The sequence below is a fragment of the Sinocyclocheilus grahami genome, unplaced genomic scaffold, assembly GCF_001515645.1.
Source record: "Sinocyclocheilus grahami isolate Dianchi unplaced genomic scaffold, SAMN03320097.WGS_v1.1 scaffold226.1, whole genome shotgun sequence".
Taxonomy (NCBI): domain Eukaryota; kingdom Metazoa; phylum Chordata; class Actinopteri; order Cypriniformes; family Cyprinidae; genus Sinocyclocheilus; species Sinocyclocheilus grahami.
The window spans coordinates 1,009,829-1,031,715 of NW_015505405.1; the positions used below are offsets into that span (position 1 = coordinate 1,009,829).

The following is a 21,887-nucleotide window of genomic DNA, read 5'->3' on the forward strand; positions in this document are numbered from 1 at the left end:
CTATCTATCTATCTATCTATCTATCTATCTATCTATCTATCTATCTATCTGTATATCATCTATCTATCATCACTTAATCTCAGAGGTCATGGTAGTTTTGTCTAATTTCATAAAAATAATTTTCTCTACAAAGATTTATACTTCTTTAACCTTTACTTTTATGTTATTTACCAAAAAGAAAACAGCCTATTGTTAACATTTTATGTATTAGTACAAAATGTTTTCCAAAAACAGTCGGTTACACTTTATTTTAAGGGGTCCTTGTTACAGTTTAATTATACATTTAAGTACTGAGTAATATTAATTAACTACATGTACTTACTATATGGTTAGGGTTAGGATTAGGGTTACTTGCATGTAATTAAGCATAATCTATTGTTATTATAATAGTAATGACATGTAACATTTGTAACAAGGACACCTTAAAATAGTTTTACCAAACAGTCTTAATATATTAACGAAAAATATATAATATATATTTGTAGATTACTACAATAAAAACAGTAAAGTAACATGTTCACACATTACTGAACATAAATCATGTACTTAAACTACTGCTTATGGGTTTTTGGGATGTTTTTTTAAGTGTTTGTGTGAATATATCTGGGTCATGACCCATCAGTCCAGTAGAATTATAGTGTGTATGTGTTTGTCTCAGTGTGTGTTGGTTCCATTAGCCCAGTCTCCTGTGTCAAACAGATGTGACACAACGTAATCACTGTATTGTCCATCAATCAGTTTAGCCGCATTGTTTTTGGCAAACCAGCAGTCTATAGTCTGCTTTCCAGAGTAGATTTGCCTGCTCTTCTTTATGACAGTGACAGTGCGATCCTTCACCTTTAGGGCAGGGTAACTTGTGATATTTTTCCCTAGTGTTTCCTGTGTGCTGTTTTCTGCGGCCATGCTGAAATTCCCAGGAAGCTGCGTCAATCCAATGTCTTCATACAGGAACTGGCCTGCAAGTACAAAAATGTATCTCATTTAATATGTAGAAATATCTATCTGAAATGTTTATTTAAACAGGTCTATTATACAATGACCTCTAATGACCTATAATTAGGCCTAGTGTTTGCATTTGTAGACCTGTTCCAAAGCCTGCTGCGCTTCCTATGCCTATATTTAGGTTTCATGTTTATGGAGAAAACATGGCCAAAATTGACTGCGACAAACTTTCTGAGAAAGCCCATCCAAGATTGCCGACAAAGTGAGACAAATGTGGCCTATAAATAAATACACTTTTTCATTCAGTACTGAAAAGTATCAGCAAAAAAGGTGAACCTCATTACAGTGAGCTTTTTATTTAAAATTTGGTGTACCGTGTTTTTTTTTTATGGCAAGAGCATTACAATGTTAGCTTAGCAACATGCTAACATCAAACCTTACACAAAGACAGTCAGGTTTTGTAATTAAAAATACCATTCATTTTCTCCCTGGGGGAACTGATTAACCCATAGACCTACTGTGAGTTTCGAGGTTGTTAATCAGTGGTTTATGCTTCTGTCAAAGCAGTCAGCATGCGTTTTTTTTAAACGGTGGAATTCCTGGTGAAAAACAACATTCCCAATGATTCCGTAAAGAAATCTCCACCAATCAGGCTAAGTATGTTTTCCCTGCTAAGACAGAACACCGAATCAAACACCCTGCAATAAAACAATAAAACTCACTAATCTGGAGAGAAGATCTCAAAGAAAGAGCAAAGGACACCACCTTGCCCAAACTTCTCTCCTCGCTTATTTATGAGTCCCCCTCTCCGCTTTCCCTCTCCCCCCTCTACCAGGCTCAAGTCACTGAAAGTTCACTAAGCATGTCAATATGCCACATATGATGTATCTTTTTCCCTTTCATGTTTGTCATCATTTTACATTTCAATTGGTTAAATGGTGTCAATTTCACAGCAGTCAATTAAACTATGAAAAAGATTCAAATCGTTGAAAAATTCTGTTCCGCTATTGAGACGTGTGAGTCTCTCACAAGGTCTCTGGTGATAATGTTTTTCTATCTATTCTGTAACATGAAAACCTCCCCGCAGAGTGTGTGTGAGTCTCTGAAGCTCTGCATATTGCGGTGTGATGCGAGACTCAATGCGAGAGTCGATCAGGCCCCTGATGAATGAATAATTGAAAGTGTGGGATGTCCAGAATAATCAAACATCTAAATCTGGCTACAACTAATCTTATGATCAGCCGTGAATCAGTAATATAGTCCAATTTAAACAATCACAATCTCCAATTGTTGGAGTCATGGAGCTACAATACAATTTAAACTCAATCCTAATAAATCAGGTTATTAAGTAAGTCCTAATTATTAATTTGTAGAAGCGCAAATAAATAACCTGCAAGCACCTTCACCCATGCTGTTGGATTCCTTCGTCGGGCCAATGGGTGATATATATATATATATTATTCACACAATTCACGGTTCGGTTTGATACGACACAGCGGTGTCATGGTTCGGTACGTTTTCGATACGGGTGGGGGTGCGGGGAGGTAATTGGTTGTCACAGTGTTGGAAATATTTCTGTTTTAAACCATGAAGGTGAGCCAATCGATATCACACGAGCAACGTGCAAACTTTGCGCAAAAGTTATGCCGGTGAACGTCTTAATCTCACGTCAAGTCACCATGCAGAAAGTCGAAGTAAAAACGCAATGACGGAGCTTTCGGCATATGACGCCACATCTCTCAGAGACGACGAGAGACGAATCTACTTCAACATATGCTGATAACGGTATATAGCTAACTGTTTTCATTTATTCCCTTAATATTTCTCTTGTGGCCCAGTGGAAAAAAATGTGAAGAAACGTATTACGTGTTAAACGGGTTGTTTTTGAAAGTCTGTGCTTGAAATAAAGCTTTTTTAAATAGCCTAATCTTTTGTTATCCTCGCAGCGCGTCAGTTATGCGGTAATTATTGCGGGGCAAATTAATTGTAATTTTAATTTAACAATAAAAATAACTTCATAATAATAATAGGCCTAATTAAAATAGAAATGTAACAGGCGTACATTCATTGGAAATGCCAAATCCTCTTAATATTGCCAGTAATTGATGTTTTTGACAATATCTCAGGCTATCGTCAAAACAAGATAATCGTTTCTCGACGCAACCCAGCAAGGGGAGGTTATCGCACCACTGGACAGACAGCAAGTTGTATGTTACGTTTTTTTGGCCTTGTTGAGCGCAGTGCCACAAAATTATATTTCACACATTTTAAGCTCTTTTATTTTCCAAATGTAATAGGATTAGTCCAACGAATCGTTCGGTTTGTAATGCGTACTGAACCGAAATCCTCGTACCGAACGGTTTCAATATGAATACGTATCATTACACCCCTAGTGGAAGGCATAGGACCATAAAATGTTCTTCCAATCATATCCCTCGGGCTGAGGGCTACGATAGGCTGTCTTACCTGCCTGTCAACGTATGTATTTGCATACCTCTGTGCACACTGTTCGCACAGACATATATCATCAGCGCATTCCAGCGAGAATGAAAGGCGCTGTTATTGTAATATTATGCACTTTGTACTGTAATGTTTCCTCACCAGTTAATGAAACTTGACAGCGTTGCATTCAACCTCTACCAACGCAATCTCTTATCGCATCGCTGTTTAGCCTCTCGTCTGCCTGTGTGCGTTCATGTGTTTTGGAGGAGGCGTGACTTTGCAGAGTGATTTGCTGCGAGGGTGGGATCTTGCTTTCAAAGCTAGCTTGCTATTGCCAGGCTTTCCGAAATCGCCTTTTAAAAATAAAGGTTCTTTATTGGCATCCATGGTTCTATGAAGAACCTTGAACATCCATGGAAACCTTCAAATGCAGAAAAGGTTCTTTATAGTCGAAAAAAGGTTCTTTAGGTTTTTAAAATGTTCTTCAAAATGGTTCTTTTAGGAACTGTTCACTGAAAGGTTCTTTTGGTTCTTCTATGGCATCACTGCAAAAACACCATTTATTTTTAAGAGTGTACTCTACCTTTAATTCAACTCCCTGCATATAGATCACCTCTGCTTATTTTCTCAAGTTCCCGCAACATTACAACTCTATTTTAAATCATGTGTATGCATGCTTACTGCTTACCTAGCAACCCATGCGTATACTTGCTCAATCCTTTGCTGTTAGCGATGTAAAACCCCAGGTGATCCCGCTGATAGGGCGCTGGGTTTTTGTAATGATGGAATAAGATGACAAACTGGATAGTTCCTTGAATGGTCACTGTCAGGTTTGTGTTAGCAATAATGACCACAGCCAGGTTTGCGGTTTCGACGGAAATGCTGGAGCTGGATGGAAGGATCATCCGGTCCCGGCCGTCCAGTATGACCTTTTGTGGGGTCACTTCAATGTAAGAGCGGCGTGGTTTATTGGCTACTATAGTTATGGTGCTGAAATATGTCCTCTGTACTTTATGACTGCCGGCTGGAGCAGGAGCTCCAATTAGTGCTCCGTTCACAGTCACGCCTGATGGGAACAAATACATGCATATTAATGTAAAGGCTCCATATTATATAAATGTTAAATATTAATAACGTTTTATAAATATAAAGTAAAACTATAATATGAAATGACACAATTTAAAATAATAATAACAATAAATATTAAATATCAGTAAAAATATTATAAATATTAACTGTAAAGTAAATCTTAAAGGGATAGTTGGGAATGCAAAAATTAAAATTCTATCGTAATTTGCATACCCTGAAATTGTTCCAAACCTGTATAAATGTGTTTCAGCTGTTGAACACTAAAGAAACATTTTGAAGAATGTTAGTAACCAAACAGTTGCCAGTAGCCATTGACTTCCATAGTGTGGGGAAAAAATACTATGGAAGTCAATGGCTACCATCAACTGTTTGAGTACCAACATTCTTCTAAATATCTTCTTTTGTGTTCAGCATAATAAAGAAATTCTGACAGGTTTGGAACAACTTAAGGGTGTATAAATGACACATTTTATCCCTTTAAAATTGGCCAAGAATTGTCACTAATGCAAATCTCAATAAATAGCAAAAAGTGTAGTTGAATACTTGTAAAATACTGTGTAAATGCTTTTTAAGTCTAAATACTACACTTAAAAAAAAAAAAGTGTATTTCAGTTGTTTACCTGAGTGTTTATGGTCAGTCACCAGTCTGAGAATGTGTCCTGGCTCCCCATTAATGTTGAAACACATTGTCAGTTTACTGAGAGGAACCTCTACCACAAAATGAGGGTCGCCATCAGCTAAAGACAGATAGGAAGATAATGAATGAGACCGAAAATATAATTTAATCCATTTTGACTTGAATATGGACCATTTGTAGAACATTGTGTGAATATATTGTACTTTTTTCTTTCTAAAAGTTGTGGTTAAATACTTGACTTTGTTGCATGCAAGTAAATCAAATTATGCAATCTCATCGGTTATGTGCAACCTGAACAACCCCTGTGAATTCTCACATTTAGCAAGTCTGATGTGTGGTTCTCCTTATGCAACATTTTATATGAGATCACAAATCATGCCAACAGAAAAGTGGCTTTTCAAAGCTTTCAGATTCAACTCGAATGGAGGCCAAGTTTTATTCATCTGATACATGCATCTAACAGATTTCCCCCATTCAAAACTTGAAAAAGATACTTTGGATTACTGTAAACTATGTTTAACCCCTCATGCACAAATACTGACTGCATCAATGTATTCTGATGTGCATATGACAAAACACCAAACACACTAATATACTTGCTCCATAATATTAATGGTTGCCAGGGTGTTGCTATGCAGTGTTCTGAGTGTTTTAGTGTATTTTTATGAGGTTGCTATGTTGTTTCTAGTGAAACATGAAACAAGCCTACCTTCTTGTTTCATGTTGTTTTTTAGTTTTGTTTCATTTTGATTTGTTTTACATCTTGTTAGCATTACTGGCACCTTTTATTTGGTACTTTTTTGTTTTTAGTCACTACTTGTATTGATAGTTTGGCAATAGCTTGTGTGTTGTTATGCAGCTGTTTGTTTGCATGTTGTTTTGTTAGCATTAGTGGCACTTTTTACTTTTTATTTTGTCACTTTTTTTCTTTTACTTTTATTTATAAATATCACTATGTTTTCTTTTTTTGTTTTTGTTCACTGTTTGTATTGATGCTTTGCCATTATTTTGTGTTGCTTTGCAGCTGTTTGTTTGTTTAACATTTTGTATTGTTAGCATTTGTGGCACCTTCTACTTTTATTTCTCACTTTTTTCTTTAATGTTTAATTAATCTTTTCTTTTTCTTTTTCTGGTCACTGCTTGTATTGTTGCTTTGGCAGTATAGTGCGTGTAACAATCATGCCAATAAAGTATTTTGAAACTGAAAATAAAATTAATAAGGATGCACAATTTGAGGCCTAATTCATATCCATAGTACAAAGAATAAGCAATGAGTTATGCACTGATGCTCTGAAGTGTAATACTTAAGGGGTTGGTTGAAATCTTGCCTTTTTTCCCCCCCATCAACCTCCAAAGACAGGCATGTGAATTAGAGCCCATACACAACTGTCAGTAGTAATTAACTGCGCTCTGAGGCGGCCCCTTTACCTGAACAGAACATATTACAAGCCGCCCAGTCGTTGTGAACAGACACTACTGCCACTTTCAACTACACTCACTCACATTCGCACTGAAATGCAAAGCAGATGTAGAAAAATTGAGAAATACCGGATGTTTTGGATAAGGTGACAGACTTTTTGGCGGGTTTGCTGACGCCACCTGGAGATAAATGGAAAACAGTGAAATCGTCATGGATCGTTTGAGTCACCTTAATATTTTCAAGACCGATTGTGTAATGACAATCATAATGATCCTAAATGTGATCTAAAACAAATGTTTTACTTTCTGTCCAATTTAAATAAACACACTTGTTGCCTTGGAGACTGCAGAAATCGGCTTGGGCGGTTGATTTCTGTGCAGGCTCTGGGGTGTTAAACTGTTGTTGTCTTCTGACAGCTGATTGGATGTCTCAGCAGGGGGCGGAGCCTCAGTGGCCTCTGCCTCTTTCTGTGTCTGTGCTAAAGTTCCATCGGCCAGCACTTGTGGCTTCTCCACTATCATTTGGGTGAGTGGCGTGAGGAAATTATACGTTAACGACAGATTTGTAGCGTGTTGCGTGTAGTTTTCACGCTCTGCGCTCGTCTGGCTGCGCAGTCTTCCTTTTAGCCCGTCTTTAACGCTCAGGTATCCCCACAGTCGTTCCACGTAATCGTTCGTGTTCGGACCGGCCTCCACTTCCGCTAGCCGCCGTTCGGTTTCCTGCTCTCGCTCGTGTATTGACACGTCTTTCTCCAGCACGATGCTTCGCTCGCTGTTGCTGGCGGTAACCTGAACGTGCAGCGAGTCTGAGCTGCGATTGGTCAGTTTTCCGGCTACAACGAGCTCAGAGCCGTTGAAGTAGTTTGTGAAAAGGTTCTGGGTGATGTATTCCACAGCATCCTCAGAGTATTCCACCCGGATGTCGGATAACAGTGGAGTGCCGATCTCATCGTAGAAGCTATAGAGAAATAGTAGGTGAAAGATAGATGGGAGAGAGGGGAGAAATGGAATAATAAGGTCACAATGTAACACTGTTGCTTCAGATTGTGGGTTAATAAGTTATGTATTCTTTATCTTAAACTTAAACTTTCAGAGTGGGGCCCAATTGCTAAGCCTTGTGTAAAGATTTGTCTTCCAATGGCAACTTTTGACCTTTAACCTTGCCTTAAAGAGTTTTTTTTTGGGTCACAAAACGACACAAATGCTAACATGCTTGCCTCATATTATTAATAGTTGCCAGGGTGTTGCTATGCAGTTGATGTTCTGAGTGTTTTAGTGCATTGCTATATGGTTGTTAGGGTGTTCTGAGAGGTTGCTAGGGTGTTGCTAGATGGTTTCTAGGGTGCTTACAAAATAGCAAACCTATTTGTTTTTGGATTGTTTTGTGCACCATTGTGTTGTCTTGTGCTTAGCTAATATAAGATTGCCCTATGCTTTTTTTTTAAGATTAGGAGCTTTTTAATTTAATTTAAATCTGGATTATCTGCAGGGCCTAAAACTAACCACCTGCCAATGGCCAATGACTTGATAAAATGTACTGGCCAAAATTAATTAAATTTCAATTTATTTAAAAAAAAAAACTACTGGTCAAATGGTGAGTAAAACGGTTTCATATACTCGCCAGTGCTCAATTTTACTCAGCGAGCATTAACTTTAGGCCCTGTTCTCTGACTCAAATCCACTGATAACACTTTTTAAAATAAAACTTTATTTTTACTTTATAGTACTTTTTGTCAGTTTTGAAGCTTCATGATGTTCAAAATAACAACTGGGACATTCTGCTAAACTTCTCCTTTTGTGTTCCACAAAAATAATGAAGTCTTATGGGATTAGAACAACATGAGGTTGAGTATACGTTTGCCTGAAGTTACACTTTAACTGGTTCATAGACTCACCCTTTGAGCATGACACTGGCAGCTGCATCCTCTGGGATTCTCCTCATGGTTCCACAGTTATCCAGGGACATCCTCTCCAAGAGCCTGTAGTCCACGTCATCACCCATCCCAATCGTGAAGAGGCAGAACTTCTCCTGCACTGCTGCTTTGGTGTTGCCAATGATGACCGGGCTCTGAACCACACCAACGGTGGGCCGCCCATCGGTCAGGAAGATTATGAGTGACACGCTGTTGTGATGGGACTCTTCTTTGCTGGAGAGGTAGTCACTGAGTAAGGCCGAGCCTGTCTGAATGCCACCATTGATGTCAGTGCCTGAGAAGATTTTAAATGAAAGAGGAAATGAGTTCAACAAAAATTTAAACTTTGTCATTATTTAATTATCCTCATGTCATTCCAAATCAGTATACCAACAGTTCATAGTAACCATGTTGGTCAAGCTCCAAAAAAAAAAAAAAAAACACTATATAACTAATCCATTCAACTTTTGCACAGTTGATGTTATTTATTTTTTTGTCCTATCTATTCATTTATCCATGAATATTTTTAAGAATGCAATTCACATGCTGTGCAATGACTTTAATACATCTCTTTTATGATGAAATTTTTTTACTTTTTGGAGCTTTATGTATGGCTTCTTTGGACAAATTCTTCAAAAATATATATTTTTTTACAGAATTCCATGGAAAGATTAATACTAAATTATATATTTTACACTATCTATCTATCTATAATTTTGTATAGTACTTATTATTTTGAATGAGCTTTTTTAATATATTTTCAGTTTTCATTTTAATTTTAGTTAACGTTTTAGTAATTTTTGCTTTGTGCTTTTGTCATTTTTATTAGTTTTTGTTTTTCTTAAACATTTCTATTTACCTTTATTTTTATTTCTGGTTTAGTTTTAGTAATTGTATTACTTCAAAGGTATTTATTTCAGCTAGTTGCCAGCATTTCTTATTTTGGTAATTTATTTCATATTTATTTCAATTAAGTTTTTTTTTTTTGATGAACTGTTTCTTTAAATGATTTAAATGAGAATAAATTAGCTGGTTTAAATGTGTAACACGGTGTGTTTAGGAGTGTGTAAGATTTTCTACCTCCAGTGGGTGAGATCATGTAGATGAACTTCTTGGCATCACGTATATTGTTGGGTGTGACAGGCACAAGTTTGCCCGGCTGCCACACACGGATGCGATTGGAAAAAGTGACATAATTGAAGTGATCATTGGGCCGCAGCTCGCGTAGGATAGTGAACAGAGCTTCTTTGGTCTGCATGAGAGATATTAAAAGAGAACTATTGAATTCTGTCATTCTGCTATGAGATGGGTGTATGCATGTGTGTCCAGCTATGAGATCACAAGAACCAGCAGGGAAAAAACGGATCACAATATCATTCCCTCCTTCAGCGAATAACACACTGCAACTCTGAAGACAGAAATGCTGAATATAAATTTTAGCACCATTCATCTGAGTTTGGAGAATTGATTTCTTCAATCTGTGTTGATGACAGAGTATTTACCTGTCTGATTTTGGTTCCAACCATGGAAGCGCTGGTATCAATCACAAATACAACATTCTTTGACACGACAGGCAGGTCTTTGGGGGCAAAATAGTGTACAAAATGTCCATCTAGTACCTGAAAGAAAGCAGATACTTTTATAGCCATTTAATCTTTGTAAAGTGTGTGTACACAAGAAAGCAATGAGCTCAGTGTGCTGGAGCAGTCTGAAGTCTTCAGTGACTTCACTTTCTGAATGGACTTGCTGCAATAATGTTGGGAGCGAAGAAAAAGCATAACGAAATGAAAAGTAAGACAAAAAAAGCGAAATAACTTACATTTCAGACATAAAGACAATAAATAACACAATGTCTATGGAAAGCATGTACGTTAATAATATACAATAAAATATTGAGTGTATGGGTGTATGTGTACCTGTATATCGCCGATGCCAATTTCTCTCTCTACATCATAGCGCACCACAAATTCTCCCAGCATGCCGTTGGTCGCAATCTTGGCCTGCTGGGCAATGTTGGGAGTGAAGCTGATCTTGCAGAAGGTTTCATTTTGCTTGACTACTGTGGAAACTGGTGGCCCTACTTTACCTGGATGTAAACAAATGATCATGTACCATTTTACGTTTGACAACTTTAACTAACCTGTCTGAAAAGGTATTTTTATGTTATTGTTTAGGTCTTTACTCCTTTAAAAACAGGCAAAAGTGGAAGAAATGGAACTGGAACTAGTGCCATCTATCTTGCAGTTTTTGAGGCTAAATGTTGCGATATTGTCAAATATTTGAAACCATACCAGTGACAGCACATCTAAATACACACTCAAGAATCAAATCGGATTCAGCTGGTTACCATCTGCTTTCCCATTGCCATTGGAAGATGGAGTTTTGCCATTTCGTAGGGGTAAGACTTCAAGGTACGTGATGCGAGAGTGCTCCACTATGGTAACTCCCATGCTGAGTCTGCTGACTAATTGCATTGGCCGAACACTAGTCACATGCTCGTAACGGCCCAATCGTCTCTGCAGCAGCTCTTCGTAGGTCAGGAGGAACACAGCGCGGTTGCGTCCAGGAATGGTGACTTCCATTCGAAACACCTCCATCTCACCCTCACTGACAGGGAGAGAGGAAAACATTACTCTGGAAATCTGAACCTCTTGCCAAATGATCCGTCACAAGGTTTGCCAAACCACATTTCAATAAAGCCGATCTTTGGGAGAAGATATATCTCTGATTTATCATTATCTTCCATTTTTCTCGTTCACTCACTCACAAGCGAATTAAATACACATGTAAGAATTTACACAATAAACGGCTCAAAACTTTGCAACAGTTAATAACGCAATGAAAGCACACGTTGAATTCTCAGGCTTGTCACTAGGGGTGCTATAGTGAGTATGAGTATAAGTATAACGTCTTCTTCTGTGGTCACTAGTGATGGGAAGTTCGGATCATTTTACCGACTCGGACCTTTGAGTCTCGTTCAGCAAAATGAACGAATCTTTTTTCGAGTCATTTCGTTCTACTACTTACGCAAACGTTGATCATACTACAAACAATACAAAATTGCTATAAGAAACAGAAAAGATTCATTCATTGTTTACCGGGGTCTTCAGTGTATGATTAGCTCACCTCAGCTCTTATCTGACAAGTCTTCAGGTTTGGGCTTATGGGGCTGTCACGTGATGAATGAACGACTCAAACCCGAAGACTCGAGAGATGAACTAATCAATTCTCTTTCCGGCTCAGACTGCATTGATTAAAGCTTATGGGGCTGTCACGTGATGAACGAACGACTCAAACCCGAAGACTCGAACCAGGTGAACTACTTGACTAATTCCAGTACAGAACCTATAGGAAGTTGCGCATGCGCGACTGAACGAATCACTCCCCGAGACGACTCGTTCTTTCCGAGTCACTTTAAAGATTCGTTCAAAACGAACGAATCGTTCAAGAACGACCCAACACTAGTGGTCACTTTTCTTTTTCAGAACAACTGAAGTCATGCCAGAGCCACAGTTTGAAGATAATCTTGCTGAGCAGGTTAGTTAAACTGTGGAAATAATTATAACTAGCTACATGAATAATGACACTTTCAATTTAATGGCACAAACATTTTGAGGGTAACTCGCTATCTTCACCTCTGCTCTGGTGTGTTCTTGTTCCTCTTGCCATTGTTTTCTCCAACTTCCTTCTTCATCTTCTTCTCTTTGGCCTTTACCTGGCTGGGAAATACTCGTCCGCCCACAATCCTTTGCCACCATACCAACAGCATGAAATTAGAATTTTTAATAATGCCATGGAAACAACAACATTTTGCCACAAATATTTCTTGTGATTAATGAGAATCTCAACTCTCTCAGGCCCTTCAATAACCTCTCTCAAGATATAAACACAGTACTGGAGTCTTTAAACAACTTACTCATTAACAGCCCAATTGAAAGTCCAAAACATAGTAGCCTATATTATAGACCTTGTTGATATCCTGAGTCATTCTCGGGAGATTTTTTTTAAAAGACCAAACCATTAAATTTACTTTCAGGAGACATTTCTATTACTCAAATTAAAAAACAATTTCTAAATTCTAGAAATCAAATATTTATGGTATTTTCCTATGGTTTATATAGATTTACTTACATGGTAAAATTGGAGATGTATGCAGCAGTGGGGATGTGGAACTGAAAGACCCCCCGAGTAGCAGCCGAGTGTCTGTTAAGCATGCTACATGACACCGCAGTGAACGCATAGCGGGAAATGATGGTGGTCTGGACTGACAGCTCCTGAATGTGAGGTTTAGTTTCCTGGCAGATGGAAGCAAGTTATGACCATAATTAAAATATACATGAATATTTAGAATAGTTGTCATAAAAACATGTGTGATGAAGCCAAGTGCTTTGCCTAAAGATCTAGGCTGATTACCAAATAATTGTTGGGTCAAGTCCTCACAAAAATGTACCACATAAACTGTGGTCCAAAAAATGATGGGGCTTGTTGTCATACCATATGAGGTAAGTTTTCACAATCTAACCTTCAGTTGAACAGCTCAGGCTTTTCAGTATTGAACTGACTTCGAGCTGAATATTGACACTACTACCTTCTTCAGTAGAGCTGCTTATGGCTGAATAGAACTTCTTTCATACACTCTAAAAAATGCTGGGTTGTTTCAACCCAACTTTGGGTCAAATATGGACTAACCCAACTGTTCGGTTAAATTTTTACATATTATTTTTAACCCAAAAGTTGGGTTAGTCCATATTTGACCCAAACTTGGGTTGAAACAACCCAGCATTTTTTAGAGTGTAATTAATGAACTTTACACAGTTATTGAAATGAACTGAACCAGCACTGAACTGAATTGAGCTGAATAATGACACAATTGTCTTTTTAGAGCTTACAGCAGAATTTGGATTTGTCTCATATTTGATGCCATTTGCATTATTAATTCATTTTCCCCCCTGTTTATTAATGTGAAGCTGCTTTGAAACGGTCTGTATTGTATAAAGCGCTATATAAATGTGACTTGACTTTTCAGCCAAATTTCAAATCATGAAAGAAAAGTGTTTGGGCCAACAGGTATCATAATTGTTTCATTTGTAAACATGTATAATATTTAAACACTCGTGTGACAACTTCCCCCAATAAAAATGTAATCATTTAAAATGTATTAGCCGAAACAAAATGCCCTGAGAACATAGTTAAATCTATGTTAAATGACAGAACTGGTATCATCCTTTTGCTTAATTTAATAAATTAGAGATGTAAACTATCTACATGTAAAAAAACAAAACAGAAATATCATGGTTTAGCAGCATTGAACTGTAACACTTGAATGTAGGCTATACTAGAAATAATACTAGGCATAATGGAACAGTGTATCCCCACACAATTATGAAAGTGATTAAATTGTATAAATTGTATTTTCTTTGAACAAATGCCCTTGTTTTCCATCAGTGTTACTACCCACGCCACATAGCCAACAGTTACAACTCAATCTGGCTGTGTAACAGTACTTTTGTACTTGAAAGTAGTTTACAGTTTATAGATAAGGTGCAGATTTCTAACCTACTCTGATTTCTAGCAGACAAATATGGGCATGTAATATCAAAGTTTAAGACACACAGGGCAAACGATCACTAAGTTATAGGCGTTGAAAAAAAGCGTGCTATAACACTCTCCATCAACCGCTAAAGAACAAACAGCAAGAATGAAGTGTTGAGAATTGCGTATGAAATTTTAAATGCAGACGTCTTAAAGTCAGTGGGTATCATCTTGACTGTTGCAGTCACTAAAACTTAAAACCCCGATGGAGAAAGCGCAGGTTTCGCACGTCTTTACCTTAGTCAGAAGCGTTTTCACCTGCCGCGGGATTCTGAGAGGAGCCTTCAGACAAACACAAGACTGGTGAGATCCTAGATATGACTATTCAAGATGACATTTTCATATACGAAATTCAAGAAAAATCCTACAGCATTTGGATCCATGTCAGAAAGCGTGTATTCTTCAAAGTCCACATCTTCTGACAATTCCGTCTCCTCAGTTTGGCACTGAAAAACCGGACACAAATACAAGACGAGGACTATGAGTAGCATCTTAGGATATGATATATCCCGCACTGGCTGCTCTCTGGAGTGGGTCGAGTGTACTTCAGTGGTCCTGGAGTGTGAACAGGGCGGTTATTGCGTCCCACCCATCTGAAGACACTATAGTGAAGTGTTTTTGGACATTCTTGCGATATTCTCACTCATCTGTCTACGCGAGATTGGCCCCTGTTTTATCTTCTGAAGCAATTTGCGTAAATGAATAATCTGTAGTTTAGACGAGCTGGCATGTCTACACCAATTTACATTTCGCATAAACATTTGTTTCCGTTCCATATTGTCTTTATTGGATAACTTTCATAATCAGTTCACTATGTTTCACTCTGCTTTGAGTGTTTAAATGCAGCTCGCTAGTTGCGAAGTTTTACTTTTACCAACTGATTTTCTCTTTTCTAGATAGAGTCAGATTTAGTGTTGAGTAGGTTTAGTAACTCCGAATATTAGGGTAGGCTATAAGCTTATTTGAATGAATGTCCTGTGTTCTTTCCAGTGTTGGGGAAAGTTACTTTTAAAAGTAATACATTACAATATTGCATTACTCCATAAAAAAGTAACTAATTACGATACTTAGTTACTTTTAATGGAAAGTAATGAGTTACGTTACTTCTGCGCTACTTTTAAAATCTGGACAGGGCTTGCTTATTTGTTTTTAAAATAAAAAAGTTATATTTTTGGCAAATATAAAAAAAACTTTAACACCAAAGGTGAAATGAATAAGCCTCAGGCTGAAGGGAAAGTACATTTACGTCCGTACAGTAGAACGCAGAAGAAGAAATTTCAACGCACTTCAGCAATAAAAAAAGACGCACAAATGTTCGTCTAGAGTAATTTTGGCTTATTAGTGGTTGAACTGGATCATTGAAGGTCAGAAGCAAAGACATTGGTTAACAGAACGGGAATAAATACAACAAGGATATTTGTGTTCTTTAACATTTAATTATTGCAGGTTTGCGTCATATTCTGAGTTGCATTATTTTTATTCATTTTGAGGAATACTGAATCTGTGTGGGGGTTTTTTTGTGAGTGAGATGAATTAATGCATATTCATATTTATTTCAGAACTACAGTAACATCTGATTTCTCTCGACATGGGGACAGGAGAGCTGTCAGTCAATAAAAATAAAACAATGTAACTTGCGTTATTTGAAAAAGTAACTCAGATATTCTCTTGTAAATTAAAAAGTAATGCATTACTTTACTAGTTACTTGAAAAAAGTAATCTGATTACGTAACTTGCGTTACTTGTAATATATTACCCCCAACACTGGTTATTTCATACTTTCATTGGCTGTCCTATAAGCTTCATTGCCAGTGTTCAAATTCAAGTAGCCTATAAGCTCTGAACTTCTGTCACGTTTCTATTAGGTGGTGCTGTTGCCATAACTTGTAGTAGGTGTGTGTACCCAGTCTATGGTGTGTACTTGTAGTAGCCTACCCCTGTAGGCCCCCTCTCGGAGCTCCAGCGCAACAACTTCTGAGCAACTCGGTTATCCCACAATTTGTGAGGCATTCAATAAGCAAACGTTCTTTATAGCGGTACGTATAAACGTACTTCAGATTATTACAGATTTCTTCACACTCAGAAACAAAAAGCGGAAAGATGTTAACACATTTTGATCAATTAATTGAATTTGGCCTGTTAGTGGTTATTTCATGCCAACCTCATTTTCTAACGTGAATTTTCGCTGTCTTTGCTTCCATCTACAGGACTGACGGATGATTGCGAAGGTACAGGATCCTGTCTGGTTGGAGAGGGGTCTACAGTGGTCTGACTGGATATCTGCACATCTGAGGTTAGTTAATCGACATTGGCTATGGTGAATTCCTCCAGTATTGCCAATGGTATTTTTTTGGACACAGTGCACTAATGTCTTTGTTTATTTACGCTAAGTGAAAGTAAAGGCTGTTTGCTAAATACATCATTAAAAATTCTTATGGAGCATATGGAGATCAAAATTACACTGCCACAGTAACAGATAGTGATATATGCCTTATTTAGAAATTCGTCAGGGTTTTTTAGAGACCATTTACAAGATCATTAATGACAAATAAATATAAACCTAAAAACAAATGTATTACACAATTAAAATTATTACATCAAATATATATGACAATGACAAATGAGCAAAGTGTAGACACATGGGATCGCCCATGGTCATCCAGATAATGATATTATATCCTAAACAGAAACAAAAATAACATTTTATATAAATGTGTTTCAGAAGCTATGTCTGAATATATCACACGATTTTAAATAACATGAATAATTAGCGCTTTTCTTTTACAGTATACTGGGATTTTCCTAATTTTGCTTAGGAACATCACTGGTTCTCTAAAAAGAAATGATGACATCAATTTATTACTGATGTTTTATGGAACTTGCCGAATGTTTTAGACATGTTGTAGTTCAAAATGGCTTGCTTCCATTGTCTTGATAAGAAACATTTAATCTGTTAAAGAGGATTGATTGATGATTGATTGATTGATTGATTGATTGATTGATTGATTGATTGATTGGAGGAGTTTTTATTTCCAAGAAGTAAAAAAAGAAATAATAACAGAAACATAAAATAACATAAAATATTGAGCTAATCTGCTGTTCAGAAAGGCATTATATTATTTATCCTATAAAACAGTAAGATTTGACCTGCATGAAAATGCTTGTTAGTTTCTCGTATATCTCTTTTATTTGATCCCTGGTCCAAATAGTGGCCAATATCCTACAATATTCCTAAGTCTCCCAGATTTCCGGTAGATGGTAAACAATCAGGGAATATGAATGTTCTTGCTTTATGCAAATAATGCATAAAAATAATAATATTTTGGTTTATCATTTAAATTTAAAAACACCTTTTCTTTTTTCTTTTTTTTTTTTGCTTGAAAGGGACAAAAATAATGGATAATATCCTGGCAGAAAATTACCAAAACATTTTTTTTTTAACAGTTTGTAGGAACCAGAATAAAAGAGAATAACCTTGTGTTCAGAACAACCACAGACATGCCCCCATTTTCTGGTGATTGGGCAATATTCTGGGTAATATTAACAAATTAACCATTCAATTGACCTATATGGCTTTGATACATTTTTTATATAACACATTTTTGGGGTAACACTAAAAAAAAAAAAAAAAAAATGAAGCCCACATTTTTAAGACTATATTTATTCATTATTTATTTAATCACTAATTAGATTTGAATGTGCACATATTCTCATTAAAATGATAAAATAGTACATTTAATCCTCTTCAGACAATGATTTTTTTATTTTTTTTATTTACACAAATGCAACTTTTTCATGTGTAAAAATTAAAAAAAAAAAATAATGTGGGAGAGAAAATGTGCTTGATTGTTAATGAAGATCATGTCAATGTCCAAAATAACAATGTTGTTCTGACAACATTTGAAACAAAGAGTGTGATATGTGTCATTCCTTTCCAGGGATTGTGTTTGTACATCTGCTGGTCAGGTTTCAAAGGTTCCTGTCTCTGTTTTTTTTTTGTTATGTGGTGCACAACAAATATTGACGAGGCTCAGAGGTCTCAGAGACTGCAGAGGCTGATCATTTAGCCTCAGTCTGTGTGTGTGTGCGTGTGTGTGGACTGTGCTGGCCGTTTTGTGCTTTCTCGAGTGGATTTTTTTTTCTGGTTCCATGAAGACTCCAGTTCTTCTGTGCGTCCTGCTCTTTTCTCAGAGCTGGGCTTTCGAGTTTATCATCGATGGGGAGTGGGAAAGTGAAACAGTAAGAGTGAAATAGAAAAGTGAGACTAAAAGAGGCAAATTTATGTGCATGCATGTTGATGTCAGTATACTGAATGTGTATTTAAATTGAAAGCTATATTGTGTGTGTGCGTGTTATTTTGTTAGTCAGGTCCTTTGGATCAGTACCACCAATCTGGGAGATACAGGGTAAGCTTTAAAATGAAATTAAATGTGGCATTTTAAATAGAAATAAACTGAAATTACTTCAGAGTTTCTGTGTTATAATAGTAATGTATGTAGTTTATTTTTTCCCAAGATGTTCATCAGTTTGGAAATGTTTTAATGTGATGATAGTGTCACTGAGGCCTTCATTGATTACCATTGATCAAAGAGTCGGGTGTAAGTCCACCAGTCCAGTCCAGTGTCAGATGTCATGCAACTGTTTTTTTTGTTTTTTTTCAATTTAATATTTAAATCACATTTATATATTGAGTTCGATTTTGTTTTAAAGTGATGCAAAATATTTGGCAATAAATTATAATTTACATAATTTAAAAATTATATTATAAAAATGATATAAATCTTTACATTTGCACATGGTTACAACAACAACAAAAAACAATTGTACTGTATGCAATTTAATTTGACTTCCTGAGGCAGACCATTAATATTTCTTTGAATTTGTATCGTTTATGTTGATCATTTGTTGGGGGAAAAAAATCACATCCTTTTTTTTTTGCCTATTTTAGAAGGTTCTTGGAAATGTATCATTCAAACTATTCTTTCTTTTTTTCTTTTTTGTAAAACAAAACAGAGTAAACATGTCATGATTTTAAACTGTAAGCATATTTTGTCATTTTTTTCTTCTTCTATTTTTGTGTGTGTAGAGGAACGTTTTGACCAGTGGAGAAGAAGAGGATTTTGAGGTAATCGTGGTCTTGTTGTTCCACTTTAATCTGATCTACTAATCGATTGGCTCATTTAAAGACACTCGGGTTATTGACTTCCCCTCTGCTGCTGTTCTTCTTCTGCTAGAGACATTTTTCCCCTGGTTAGATTTGGTTTCTAAGTTTCTATGTATATTTTCATGTCTGTCAAGCCCTAAAATAAATAACTGTAATGCCAAAAGATTCAGTTTTGCATGTTTGATGTTTGCTATTTTCACACAAGCCAAAAAAAATGCCACAAAATATTGCATTTCAAACTAGAAAAGGAAATTTCCCCAGGACAAACTGTATGTCTTTATGTGCTAAGGTATACAAATGGTTCCTAGGCCATTTCTAAGGTCTTATTTAATGTTAATAGTTTGATTCATGTATTGTGTTTTGATTATTTGTGTATGCAGGCAATTCAAGGCAATGACATCACAGTTAAGAGCTATAAGGTGGAGAGCAGAATCACGTTGCGGTTCGCTCACACCACAGTCAAGAGCTCTGTGGTCAACTCAGGCCCCAACGCCCAGAGCATCGGCTTCAACGTGCAGATCCCCAAACGGGCCTTCATTAACAACTTCACCATGTGAGAGCATTAACAGACACAAGTACACACAAAAACACATCAGCTTCCTGTGTGACCGGTGGCTGCATTTCAGGAATGTCAATGGGATCACATTCGTCGGCTCAGTGAAGGAGAAGACAATGGCAAGGAAACTTTACGCTCAAGCAAGAGCTCGTGGGAAAGCAGCCGGCATTGTCAGGTATGGCTTTTATATCCATCCATCCACTCACCCATCCATCCATCCATCCATCCATCCATCCACCCACCCGTCCACCCATCCATCCGTCCGTCCACCCATCCGTCCGTCCGTCCATCCATCCATCCGTCCTTCCACCCATCCATCTATCCACCCACCCATCCATCCATCAGTTCATCCATCCATCCATCCATCCACCCACCCATCCGTCCATCCATCCACCCACCCATCCGTCCATCCATCCATCCATCCATCCATCCATCCACCCACCCATCCACCCACCCATCCGTCAATCAGTCCATCCATTCATTCGTCCATCCATCCGTCCATCCATCCATTCATACATCCGTCCATCCATCCATCCATCCATCCGTCCATTCATCCATCCATCCATTCATCCATCCATCCATCCATCCATCCATCCATCCATCCATCCATCCATCCATCCATCCATCCATCCATCCGTCCGTCCGTCCGTCCGTCCATCCATACTTTATTTTTTACACTATATACTACATATATTAAAATGTGCAAATATATATTCAGTATTTGTTGTATATTTGGTTTTATATTTCTATATTGTACATTTGTATATTGTAAATTATTTCTCTCTCTCTCTCTCTCTCTCTCTCTATATATATATATATATAAACAGTGCCGTGAAAAGGTTTTTGCCCCCTTGCTGTTTTTTTAATTTTTGCGTATTTGTCACACTTAAAAGATTCAGATCATCAAACTAATTTTAATATCACACAAAGATAATGCAAGTAAATACAAAATGCAGTTTTTAAATGATGATTTCATTTATTAAGGGAAAAAAGCTGCTCATCCATTCATCCATCCATCCATCCGTCCATAATTTGATTAAGCACTGTTCTTTTTTAACTTTTTAACTCAGGACTAACTCTCAAGCAATGGAGACGTTTAGGACGGAGGTACATGTTCCTCCAGGCAGCAAAGTGGAGTTTGAGCTGCACTATCAGGAAATGATGCAGAGGAAGCTGGGCGTCTACCAGCACACGCTACACTTACAACCTGGACGCCTGGTTCCACTGCTGCAGGTCAGTTCCACACGCACAGTACAGAAATATACACGAGTTGTGTTTTACGTGTTTTGTTGATGGTTGTCTCTCCTCAGGTGGATGTGTATATATTTGAGCCCAAAGGTATCAAGTTTGTCACGGCCTCTAACACACTGGGAGAGCAATTAGCAGATTTGACCAAAATCAGCCACACAAAAGAAAAAGCCCACATTGTGTTCAAACCAACTCTGCAGCAGCAGCGCAAGTGTGAAAACTGCACAGAAAGCGCAGTGGATGGTGTGTTTACTGTGAAATACGATGTGGAGAGAGAGAGCAATGCTGGAGAACTTGAGGTACGGATGCACATTCACTGTTAATAGTTGACATACAAAATCCCTATCAGGTGAAAGTCCACCCCACCAGGTGTAAGTTTTTCTATTTTCATTATAATTGTATTTAAAATTTTAGCAATGATGTGGTCTTACTAAATTAAAATGAGAAATGTTGATTAGCTGGAAAAAAATATATTCCAGTTTCTAAGTTTCTATCTTTTGTTTTTTAAGTAATGAAAATGGTGTAATTTTTATGGAGTAATTTAATAACCCTGCTTTTTTTATTTTTATTTTTTTGCTCTTTTGGATAAAAGCGTCTGCTAAACGACTAAATGTAAATGTCAAATTCAGGGTTGTTATAGTTAAACTAAAACTAAAACTTAAAAAATGTTCATTACTTGAAATAAAAGAAACACTAACTAGAATAAAGGCAACAATTCTTATTTTCTTATTTCGCTGAATAAATCAACTTAAACGGAAATAAAAATTAATTAAACCTATATACATCTAAAATAATAATAATAATGACAAAACAAAATAAATTAACTAAAATTATGGTAGGGAAATATGGAAAATGGAAAATTAAAAACTAATGCAAAATATTATA

The 21,887-nt window shown here is 36.9% G+C and overlaps 2 protein-coding genes across 3 annotated transcripts in view; one reads left to right on the forward strand and one right to left on the reverse strand.

Annotated features, from left to right (window-relative positions):
- Positions 1-14,541, reverse strand: part of itih5 (inter-alpha-trypsin inhibitor heavy chain 5) — a 31,358-nt gene extending 16,817 nt beyond the window's left edge. Inside the window, exons 1-14 of one of the 2 annotated variants that reach the window (XM_016287922.1) lie at positions 14,403-14,541; positions 14,272-14,316; positions 12,574-12,737; positions 12,078-12,188; positions 10,790-11,049; positions 10,359-10,528; positions 9,945-10,061; positions 9,523-9,694; positions 8,425-8,737; positions 6,859-7,487; positions 6,659-6,709; positions 5,094-5,210; positions 4,073-4,450; positions 646-956 (exon numbers count right to left, since the gene is read on the reverse strand). In XM_016287922.1, coding sequence (XP_016143408.1) covers positions 655-956; positions 4,073-4,450; positions 5,094-5,210; positions 6,659-6,709; positions 6,859-7,487; positions 8,425-8,737; positions 9,523-9,694; positions 9,945-10,061; positions 10,359-10,528; positions 10,790-11,049; positions 12,078-12,188; positions 12,574-12,737; positions 14,272-14,316; positions 14,403-14,525 — 2,952 coding nt within the window. In that variant the 5' untranslated portion in view covers positions 14,526-14,541 and the 3' untranslated portion in view covers positions 646-654. Of the gene's footprint in view, positions 1-620; positions 957-4,072; positions 4,451-5,093; positions 5,211-6,658; positions 6,710-6,858; positions 7,488-8,424; positions 8,738-9,522; positions 9,695-9,944; positions 10,062-10,358; positions 10,529-10,789; positions 11,050-12,077; positions 12,189-12,573; positions 12,738-14,271; positions 14,317-14,402 lie in introns of those variants that run through there. The other variant, XM_016287921.1, reaches the window with a different exon arrangement.
- Positions 14,542-18,058: 3,517 nt separating this feature from the next.
- The window catches only part of itih2 (inter-alpha-trypsin inhibitor heavy chain 2), a 21,875-nt gene continuing 18,046 nt past the window's right edge, over positions 18,059-21,887 (forward strand). Inside the window, exons 1-7 of the mRNA XM_016287923.1 lie at positions 18,059-18,273; positions 18,399-18,440; positions 19,121-19,159; positions 19,579-19,751; positions 19,825-19,929; positions 20,825-20,987; positions 21,065-21,301. Coding sequence (XP_016143409.1) covers positions 18,184-18,273; positions 18,399-18,440; positions 19,121-19,159; positions 19,579-19,751; positions 19,825-19,929; positions 20,825-20,987; positions 21,065-21,301 — 849 coding nt within the window. The 5' untranslated portion in view covers positions 18,059-18,183. The remainder of the gene's footprint in view (positions 18,274-18,398; positions 18,441-19,120; positions 19,160-19,578; positions 19,752-19,824; positions 19,930-20,824; positions 20,988-21,064; positions 21,302-21,887) is intronic.